At 36.2% G+C, this 9,697-nt stretch overlaps 3 protein-coding genes across 9 annotated transcripts; 2 read left to right on the top strand and 1 right to left on the bottom strand.

The window, feature by feature from the left end:
* The first annotated feature begins 376 nt into the window (after positions 1–376).
* LOC122319226 (uncharacterized protein C24B11.05-like) lies at positions 377–2,820 on the top strand. 5 transcript variants are annotated; one of them, XM_043137191.1, is made up of 8 exons: positions 377–569; positions 906–974; positions 1,237–1,302; positions 1,385–1,482; positions 1,629–1,757; positions 1,852–2,127; positions 2,266–2,331; positions 2,546–2,820. In XM_043137191.1, exons 2-8 carry the CDS (start codon positions 920–922, stop codon positions 2,699–2,701), a joined length of 846 nt encoding a protein of 281 aa, XP_042993125.1. In that variant the 5' UTR covers positions 377–569; positions 906–919; the 3' UTR covers positions 2,702–2,820. The 5 variants fall into 5 exon arrangements, with proteins under 5 accessions (XP_042993125.1, XP_042993123.1, XP_042993127.1 ...); XM_043137189.1 differs by having other exon boundaries at positions 377–587; XM_043137193.1 differs by having other exon boundaries at positions 378–587; positions 2,549–2,820.
* LOC122319227 (peptidyl-prolyl cis-trans isomerase A1) lies at positions 2,794–5,476 on the bottom strand. 2 transcript variants are annotated; one of them, XM_043137196.1, is made up of 7 exons: positions 5,238–5,476; positions 4,684–4,848; positions 4,379–4,520; positions 4,183–4,271; positions 4,028–4,082; positions 3,825–3,910; positions 2,794–3,197 (listed from the first exon to the last, which is right to left on the bottom strand). In XM_043137196.1, exons 1-7 carry the CDS (start codon positions 5,298–5,300, stop codon positions 3,042–3,044), a joined length of 756 nt encoding a protein of 251 aa, XP_042993130.1. In that variant the 5' UTR covers positions 5,301–5,476; the 3' UTR covers positions 2,794–3,041. The 2 variants fall into 2 exon arrangements, with proteins under 2 accessions (XP_042993130.1, XP_042993129.1); XM_043137195.1 differs by having other exon boundaries at positions 4,684–4,899; positions 5,238–5,472.
* An 830-nt stretch (positions 5,477–6,306) lies between these two features.
* On the top strand, positions 6,307–9,298 carry LOC122319190. 2 transcript variants are annotated; one of them, XR_006245034.1, is made up of 4 exons: positions 6,307–6,888; positions 7,882–8,049; positions 8,791–9,089; positions 9,122–9,298. XR_006245034.1 is itself a non-coding variant. In XM_043137145.1 (3 exons), exons 1-3 carry the CDS (start codon positions 6,322–6,324, stop codon positions 8,995–8,997), a joined length of 942 nt encoding a protein of 313 aa, XP_042993079.1. In that variant the 5' UTR covers positions 6,307–6,321; the 3' UTR covers positions 8,998–9,298. The 2 variants fall into 2 exon arrangements, 1 of the variants encoding a protein (XP_042993079.1); XM_043137145.1 differs by having other exon boundaries at positions 8,791–9,298.
* Positions 9,299–9,697: the final 399 nt, after the last annotated feature.

The following is a 9,697-nucleotide window of genomic DNA, read 5'->3' as shown; positions in this document are numbered from 1 at the left end:
ACCTCGCGTATTTTCTTTAAAAAAATAGATAAATATAAAACTTATATGAAAAACTAATTTTTAAGAAATATTCTATACACCATATCATCATTCCATTTTTATTTTATTATGATTGATGTGACACATTTATTATTATTGAATGATTATTTATTATATGCTTCTTTATCATCTAATGGATATGAATATATCACATCTTATTTAATAGGATAAAAATAATAAAAATTATATGAAAATATGGTATATGGCATTACTCATTTTTTAATAATGAATTTTATTTTTTTTTAAAAAAATATATGAAATTTACACGTTTTAAAACTATATCCAGCATGACTCTTCGTTAAAAAACGAGAACCAATATTTAATTTTTGGGACCCTTACGTGGGAGGGAACTCAGGCAATTGCCTGAAGTCGCCTAGCCTACCTTTTGGGTCAGCTCTGCTTCCAACTTTGGGAAGATTCGGTTGTCAATTGTATCAAGTTGGAAGCTTTCAGCCTTTAACCTATATATGCTCTTTCGTTGCACTTCTCGACAGTTCATCGGGCATTTCTCTTTCTACTCATTAAATTTAGTACGTGCTTTCTCAAAGGTTTTTACTTTTTATTCATCACACTCTTCCATCTTCTCCTTTTCTTGCCATAGTTGTTTGCTTTTTAATTAATGAGTTTTATTTTACTAGCTGTGGTTCATGATTCTCAAAATTGGAGAACAATGGATGATTTCTAGATGGCTACATGTTCATCACTGCAGGATCTTCAGGATATTTACATGATATGGGACTGCATGTGTTATTCCGCTCTATAAATAACCCCAAATTTTCAGCCTAGTTGCTTTGAGAGGGGAAGGCAGCTTTAAGGAATAGGATTTTGTAAACAGATTATTATAATCAGTGTCTCTTATTTTGCAGATATATTCTTGAAGATGGATTCTGTTGGGAAATCCATTCATGGAGCCAAATACGAGTGCTTGCTCTTTGGTATGCCCTTATGCAACTTAATCTAGTTAGTGTACTGTTCTAGCTCAGAACAGAAATACTGAAAGGGAAGGTTCAACCTTTTCTCAAAAAAAAGAGAGGATAAACTGAGCAAATTTTCGTGTTTCGATCAACCAGCTGTTGGATAAGAGACTGAAAGTTTTGACTTAAAAGTGAATTTTTTATGATAAAAAGAATCCTCTTCAAGATGATAAGCTGTTTATGTAAATGTTGATGTATTTTGGGTACGAAACATGTTCTGCAGATATGGATGATACTCTGTACCCCATGAGCACAGGTCTCAACTTGGCTTGCCGCAAGAACATCGAAGGTATGACTATTAATTACATTTATGTCGGATAAATTATAATACAATTAAGGTGACAGTAAAATGGAGCTTTCTTGAAATGTAGGGTTCATGTTACAACATTTGCATATGGAAGAAGCTGAAGTACCAAGGTTGTGCTTGGAACTGTACAAGGAATACGGGACAACAATGGCGGGCCTGAAGGTAAACAGAGATGGGTTTCTCCAAAAAATACTCTTTTTTTTTTTTTTTTTTTTTCCCGTCAATATCTTAAGATTTTTCTGAACTAATGCTACTTTGTTCCTTATTGATATGGTCGAAAGCTGAGAAATTTGGGTCTTTTCTTCCAGGCTCTTGGTTATGAATTTGACAACGATGAGTTTCATACTTATGTCCATGGAAGACTACCCTACGAGGTTCTTAAGCCTGATCCAGCTTTAAGGAATCTTCTACTATCCGTGCCACAAAAGCGTAAAATTGTATGTCCAAAACTGTTTTGCTCTTTCACAAAGAATTCATGAAAAAGGACAGCCAAAAAGGGTAATTCTAAGCTTTTGTCTGCTGGTTCTTCAGATCTTCACTAATGCAGATAAAGCACATACAGCTCAAGTTCTCAGCAGGTTGGGTTTGGAAGATTGTTTTGAAGGCATCATTTGCTTTGAAACGCCTAACCCTCCCCCAGATGCTGATTGCATTAATGTACTAGATCGTGGCGATGCAGTCCTCGCCGGAGGAGCCTCTGAGGCCAATGCCACCGGTTTAAGCTCCAAGTCACGAGTCCTCTGCAAACCATCTGTGGAAGCCATTGAAGCTGCCATTCGAACAGCAAACATTGACCCAAATAAAACAGTAATATTCAAAGCACATCTCATTTCATTTCTTCCCCCCCCCCCCCCCTTTGGGATAAATTTAAGTAACTTGAAAACTATTAGTTGCTAGTTTAAACATTTTCGGATTGAGAAATAAAGATTTATTTTGATTTCTCAGATTTTCTTCGATGACAGTGTTAGAAACATTGCTAGTGGGAAAGCAGCCGGACTCCATACTGTTATCGTAAGTCCTGAGTGATTTAGAACGAAGATTTACGTGTTGTTCAGCAACTAGACCTGCTATGCTACAATAATAGATGGGGCTTTCGGAGGAAATAAGATTTAATGAATTCGAATCAACACGCATATATAATGAATCAACTCTTCTCTACTACATTTGGATATGAATAAATAGAAAAAGTGCTGTTTCCATTTAATCAAAGCGAGAATATTGATAGCAGGTGGGGAGCTCAACACTAGTGCCCGGTGCAGATCATGCCTTGAGAAGTATCCACAATATCGAAGGAGCATTACCTGAAATATGGGAAGGCGAAGGAGGACAGATCGAGCAGGTTATTCAGCCCAGTGCTGTTGCAACCGTTGTCCTTGCATAGTTTTCCCCTTAGCCACACATTTATGTAAACTTCCCATACAACATTGTAAATAAAGTGACTGCAGAATTCCCTATGTTAAAAGCTTCTTAAAATGTCACCAAAAGGGTAAAGGACATAAAGATCATATTCTCCATAGTGTTCTTTCTTATTTGGATCCATCCTGATTATAATAATAATAATACATTCTCCTCAACCGCTAGCTAATCGAAAATCATCTGAATTTTCCTCATCCAACACAAATAATATCAGGGGTACAGGTTTGCTTGCTTAATGATTTGCACGGTTAACACTAATTAGGAAAAAGAAAGAAACCAAGGGACACAATGACTCAACGGATGAATCAGCTGTCCTTAGGCAGCTCTCCACAATTGACAATTCTGCATGGCACCCGAGGAGTATCTGACCTGCTTGTCTCCTGGGATTCCAGTTTCCTCACAACATCCATTCCATCAATAACATGCCCAAACACAACATGGCGATTGTCCAACCATGGAGTCTACATTAAGCAAATTCAGAATGTTATCTATTAGGAGTAAAAGCCATAGGGAACAAACTTAACCCAACACAGAATTCGGTATAATCATTTAGATTGCCAATGAAACAAAGGGATTGTATGATGCCATGAGATTAGCAAACATGCAAGTAAATGGGAAAGACGCAATCAGTACTGTAAACATCTGTGCTTATAAAAAGGATAGGGGCCCAGTTAAAAGCTAATATCTTTCAACCTGAACAGAACACAGTTACAGGATAACAAATAAAACTCGAGAAACAATTCTCCTGTCTTATTCAGGTGTAACGTTATTTGAGTTGAGGCCATCTATTCAAGGTCTCTGCCTTTTGGCAGTTTGACCATCGAGTAAAGATTATGCGTCCAGCCTAGCCTTGAGGGGAGGCTTGAAAATTCTCAAGGATAAAATACTAATGTTCAGCCTTGCAGCCATATGAATGTCAATCAGGGGGTAAAATGTATTTCCAGATTGCCATAACACATTCTGATCAAACATTACTGCAGTCATGTCTAAAACTGCTGTGAAATAAGGTGGGCAATCTGGCTATTAAAAGTAAAAATAATGAAATTACAAATGCATCAAACAGATTGAGAGGGGCAGCAGCAGCTCACCTTTACTGTGCAAATGAAAAATTGGCTCCCATTGGTATCAGGACCCGCATTTGCCATGCTCAAAACCCCAGGCCCGACATGCTTCACTGCAAATACATGTGATACTATTCAGTACTGAAATTGAAGTCCATTCGCAGAGCTACCTAAAAACTCTAACTCGATCTCTTCTTTTACGAAGAAAGATAAAGATGATAAGCACACACAGGCAAAGCTCTCATCTTCAAATTTAGATCCATAGATGCTGATTCCTCCTGTTCCCTGCAGCCAGTATGCACCACAATTTTTGGCTTAGTGTCAAAGCACCTACCTTGCTATTTCAGAGAGAGAGAGAGAGAGAGAGAGAGAGAGAGGAAACTACATCTCCTTCGGTGAAGTCCCCTCCCTGGATCATGAAGTCTTTAATAATACGGTGAAAGGAGCATCCTTTGAAACCATAACCTTTCTCTCCTGTGTGTAGATGTTAAAATTTCATCTTAAAGTGCGCAGTAACAGTAATAATAACACCACCAACAACAGTAATAACGCGAACTTGGACAAATGTGAACAAAGCTTGCCTGTGCATAAGGCTCGGAAATTCTCAGCAGTTTTGGGAACAACTTCTCCAAAGAGGCCAATTACAATTCTACCTACAGGTTCAAGCCCTATTTCTACATCGAAGAAGCACTTGGTTGTCACCTTGGCCTGCAGTTCTAGATCCTAAAATAACATAGCAAATATAAGATAGCAAAACCAGATTACCAATTATACAAGAATAGATACAAAGATTACAGGAACTATTTCTTGACATGACAACATAAAATGCTGGAATATCGAAACATTAACTAGTAGCAAAAGCACAGTGACTAGATAAAGCTCTTACAGCTGCCATTGAGTTGCAAACCATTCTTCGGGACTTAATTGAAGGTGCTCTAGAAAGTCGAATGACGGGAAAACTTGAGGCATAGCAAGACCTAGATGCCAATGATCTTGCAGGGTAGCTCGAAGTAGGAACTTGGGAGTAGCCTGATTGCAAATGGGTAGAACCCTGTATAACATGTGGCATGCGCACATTAAACATACTGTGGTTACAACTACCCTGAAAAGACAAACAATGCTCGGATTAGTCGCAGACAGAAGAACGGCTAAAAAACAACCCAGTTCAAAGTTAGAAGTGCATTTCATATACGTGTATCAAAGCAAACAGTCTCTGCAACAGAATGCCGAGATTAATCTATTTCTTCCGACGAAGCACTCAAATAAAAGAAAAATGGTTGAGAGCGCAAAGAACAAGCCAAGGGTAGCTCAAGTGCCACAAATATGTCTATAACTTTGCCTGCAAATCTAAAGCGCACTCGGGTTTGAGTCGACAGAATCTGATTAGTAAATAAGGGTGAAAGGATTGAAATTTGAGGAGATAATGGAAATAGAAAGAACCTGGAAAAGAGAAGGCGGAGTGCTCTTACAAGGCACCCTTTGCATTGGGACAGCAGAGGCCATAAGACTGACTGTTTGGTTTAGCTACACCAGAAAATGCCTCAAACAGGAGAGTTTCGATATTCTCTCAGCTCTCTCGGCTACAGCAGAAGTAAAACCTTTGGATAGGATAGATAAAAGAGAAGGAAAAGGAAAGTAGAAACGAAGAGCGGCACAGGCACCCCACCTTCCTACGTGTGAATTGAGACGTGGGAGATTTGGGGTTGTAGAGGCTTTTGTCGCTTTTGTCGTTAACACGATCGGATTTGCCCGACGGCCCAACAGCAAATCGATTCTTCAGACGGGGGGGTCTTCAAATTCTTCTCAATAGGCCACCAGCCCACACACTATAAGCCTAGGGAATATCGTTCTTGAATCATAAATAGTCCTCAGGCAAGTATTCTTCTTGTTAGCTGATCATCTAAATTTGATCTGATTATTGGTGGATCCATAACTTTCATAAAAATTATAAAAAATTAAAATTATTTTTAAAAACATTTTAAAGTGCTTGATTTATAAATTAAAAAAAAATCTAATAAAAATAAAACCCGCAAATCTCAAATATATGGTGTATAAATCTCAATTAATTTAATAAAAATAAAATAAAATAATAAATAATAGAAAATAAAATTAAAATATGTAAAGTATCATCCCTTGTAAATAAATTAGAGTTGATGTAAATAGATAAAAGAAAAATTTAATTAACAAATACGATTACGTACTAATATATGCATCAATATAATATAATGGGTTAAAAAATAAATTTTATTAAAAATAATATTAATTTAAATTTTAAATATAAATAAATCAGTATTAATATATAAATTAATATGTAACTTTATTTATACGTAATAATATTCAAATTCTGTTTACGTTGACGTATAGTACGCATCATTTACTTAAAATGAAATTATTTTATACAAACACTTTGTTATGTATATTACCCGCATCGACTTGTAAATGGAATTTTCCAACTCCAAAAACATTAAGGAAAGGAAAAATTAAAAATAAAAACCGTTAATATAAATAGAGAGGAGGGATAAGAATGCAGAGATTTTGGGTTGGGTTGGCTATGGTTGTTGCTGTGTTGTGTGGCAGGTGGCTGTGGCCGGAAGGAACCAATATGCGGGCCTTTCCGATAGTCTCATTGTTTGAATCGTTGCCCTCCCCGCCACTCATCTTCTGTACTGCTGCTGCGTCTGCCTCACAAGGTAAAACCTCCCTTAGTAAAACCTCCCTTTTTCTTGCTGCTCCAAGGAAAAATCTCTCTCCTACAAAGTTCGTACTTCATTTATATTGCTCTTCGAGTTCAAACGTCGACTCGGGTAGCGATGATTCTGTTATTGGCGAATATTCTTCTTCGTTAGAGGAGGAGGAGGAGGCGGGGGAAGGGGAGGAGGAGGAGAAATCGGAACCTGGGGAAGGTGTGTCAATTGAGATAGAGAAGCTCGGCCAGAATACTCGCAGAATTCGATCCAGAATTGCCATTGACGCACCCCTTCACATCATTTGGAATATTCTCACTGATTACGAGAGATTGTCTGATTTCATTCCTGGTCTCGCCGTCTGCCAATTGCTCCAAAAGACTCACAACTACGCTCGACTTTTTCAGGCCATCATCTCACTTTCGCATTCTTCTGTTCTTTATTATTTGTTTTGTTTGATCTTAATACTTCATTTGAAAAAATGTCCACCCGTGGTTATATTTTTCAATATTCGTTGAGTTATTAGGTAATTGGTACTTCTGAGTACTCAATTTGAAATTGCTGTTGATGATTTTGTGGATAATAGAAAACCCATCATAAGATTGTCAAAAGCAAAAAAAATAAAAACCCATCTTCACTTATAAATACCGTTATGAACTTTAATTTAAACGATAATTGGGAGGGGAGTCTTCACGACACCATTCAAGAATCTCTGCATTATCTAGACAGATGGTTTTAGGTTAATTAAGAATCTGCACCGGTTTGAAATTGAATAACGAACGTTCTGGGTTCTTTACGAACTTTCAAATGCTCGAGGGAGCAATCTAGCCATAAGGCTGTCAGCAGGTATGAAAGTCCTTTCGGGATTGCCTTTACTTTCACCTCTAAATATTGATTCTGAAGTAGCAGTCCCTCTTGCCTCCTATAGTGGACTTCCTTGATTTCCAGGTGTACCTTCCGTATACTGGTTTTTGACAAGCTTATGTAATCAATGCAAAAATGTTATGCAGGATGATTCTTTTGAGTGAGGACGCATGTAGATAATGATGAATGATATTTTTTGAGGACTGTTGTTGCTTTAGCTCCGATAATTTGACAATTGAACAACTAAGGTCTTGCAAGTGAAACTTGAGTGTACCTCTCTCTCTCTCACTCTCTCTTAAGTCAGTATCACATACACTGGTATTCCACCTCATTGATTGCATAGGTTATTTGATGTGCATGATTGTGTTAATTTTATTTTATTTTATTTTTTCTGGAATCAATCTTCAAATACTTTCTTTAGCAAACTCTGATATTGTTATGCAACGTAGACTGAAGAACTCATATTCAAATACGTTTTCCCATCAAATCTACATTTGTTTTTAATCCTACGTCAAATTGTTGCAACCTTTTAACAGATTGGACAGCAAAACCTGGCATTTGGGCTGAAGTTTAATGCGAGAGGAATTGTAGATTGTTATGAGAAAGAACTCAAGAGCCTTCCTTCTGGTCAAAAGCGTGATATTGAGTTTAAAATGATCGAAGGAGACTTCCAACTCTTTGAAGGAAAATGGTCTATTGAACAGGTACATGTTGCTGATATAATGTCTTTGGGCACCTTCTGTGTAAATTTTGTTGACTATCTATCTAAATTCTCTCAATTATTTCTTACAGCTAACATATATATTTCCAATGCTATATAGAATCAATCAAACAATATGCTTAGGAAAAAGGTGCTTTTAAGTTAAAATATATAAAAATAGCAGGCAAAGATTGCATCCTAACTTGGAAACTTGCCCCAACAAACTTCACCGGCTAAGCTACATACATATTTTGTTGATGTTTTGTTTCTACATCCCAGCAATGTTCAGTAAAATATGTTGTTTTATTGTTTCTACATCCTGGCAACGCTCATCAGAGCTTATACCTGGCCTTTAGCAGGTGAATGTTAATCCTAGCATAGAAACTCGAACGAAGATAATCTATGTCTGGGAACTATGATCATCAGAAAAAAAGAAAAAAAAAAAAGGAGTCAAGCTGCTTGTATCTTTTTATTTACTCATGAAGTATTACTGTGTTTCTACCATTTTCTGGGTTTTTTCAAGATTAGAAAATATGTTATAGTTCATGTTTGATTGGACTGACATTCAGCACTCCCATCATTGATCTGGGCTTTCAAATAATAATTGGAAAAATTATAATGAATATGAAGCTATAGACATCGAACTTGTATTGTTATTCTTTAATATGTTCACACTTGATAAATTCAAGCAGAATTAGTGTAGCATATTGAAAACTTACAGTTTCAACAACAATGGGTGATGCAGTCCAATAGAGGAAGAGATGAAGATGGTGATTCTTTGGTACTTCAACAATTCTATACAACTCTTTCATATGTAGTTGATGCAAAGCCAAAGCTATGGTTGCCTGTTCAGCTCGTTGAAGGTAGACTCTGCAAGGAGATTAAACTGAACCTTGTGAGCATCCGAGAAGAAGCACAGAAGGCAGTTCACAACACTCTTCATGTTCGTTAACATTAGCAACTTTTTTGGATTTGTTTCCTGTAAGTATGTCCTCTTCAAGTACATTATATGTTAATTGCTAGCATTGTTAGAATATTACTCATAAAAAAAAAAAAAAAAAAAAAAAAAAAAAAAAAAAAAAAAAAAAAAAAAACCCAGAGTTAGAATTATACAATGTACAATAAGTTTACGAGATGTTTTATTTTTTTAAGCATTTTGGTACACATTTTAAGAGTGTATCTTGAATGCGAGTGTTTTGCTCGATGTTATATGTAATAATGATGGTGTCTATAGAATTGGTTGATTTTCCTTATTTAGAATGTGTTCAATGTCTCTTTTAAAATGCTTTACATTGTTATTGGGGTGAGTCTTTATATGATTCATGGGATTTATTAGTGTTTTATTACATTGTTTGTCCGAACATAACTGAGAATTAGAAAATATGGGTTCCTCATATAAGATCGTTGAGTACATAACATTATATGTAACATAGGATAAATAAAAAGTAAACAAATAAATAAGTAAGAAGCAAAAAGAGCAAAGAGAATTGAAATTCATGTGAAGTTATTATTCACATGATCAACATAAAAGAAGTGCAGCTTGAGGCAAGTGATTATAATAAATAGTTTAGGAGTGATGCTATATACAAGTAAATTTGTTTCATGTGAGTCTTACTCCTGTTAAAGATATTAAACAAGGCTTGTATGTATGT

This window comes from Carya illinoinensis, chromosome 8 (genome assembly GCF_018687715.1).
Source record: "Carya illinoinensis cultivar Pawnee chromosome 8, C.illinoinensisPawnee_v1, whole genome shotgun sequence".
Lineage (NCBI taxonomy): Eukaryota > Viridiplantae > Streptophyta > Magnoliopsida > Fagales > Juglandaceae > Carya > Carya illinoinensis.
Note: the sequence above shows the minus strand (reverse complement) of the source record. Positions and strands in the feature narration are given on the sequence as shown.

Coding starts and splice junctions, on each gene's coding strand:
- LOC122319226 (XM_043137191.1), top strand. CDS start 920: ATGGATTCTGTTGGGAAATCCATTCATGGAGCCAAATACGAGTGCTTG. Junction 975..1,236: donor ATACGAGTGCTTGCTCTTTG/GTATGCCCTTAT, acceptor CATGTTCTGCAG/ATATGGATGATACTCTGTAC. Junction 1,758..1,851: donor TGCCACAAAAGCGTAAAATT/GTATGTCCAAAA, acceptor CTGGTTCTTCAG/ATCTTCACTAATGCAGATAA.
- LOC122319227 (XM_043137195.1), bottom strand. CDS start 5,300: ATGGCCTCTGCTGTCCCAATGCAAAGGGTGCCTTGTAAGAGCACTCCG. Junction 4,900..5,237: donor CTCCGCCTTCTCTTTTCCAG/GTTCTTTCTATT, acceptor TTGTCTTTTCAG/GGTAGTTGTAACCACAGTAT. Junction 4,083..4,182: donor GGGACTTCACCGAAGGAGAT/GTAGTTTCCTCT, acceptor TACTGGCTGCAG/GGAACAGGAGGAATCAGCAT.
- LOC122319190 (XM_043137145.1), top strand. CDS start 6,322: ATGCAGAGATTTTGGGTTGGGTTGGCTATGGTTGTTGCTGTGTTGTGT. Junction 6,889..7,881: donor ACTACGCTCGACTTTTTCAG/GCCATCATCTCA, acceptor ACCTTTTAACAG/ATTGGACAGCAAAACCTGGC. Junction 8,050..8,790: donor GAAAATGGTCTATTGAACAG/GTACATGTTGCT, acceptor TGGGTGATGCAG/TCCAATAGAGGAAGAGATGA.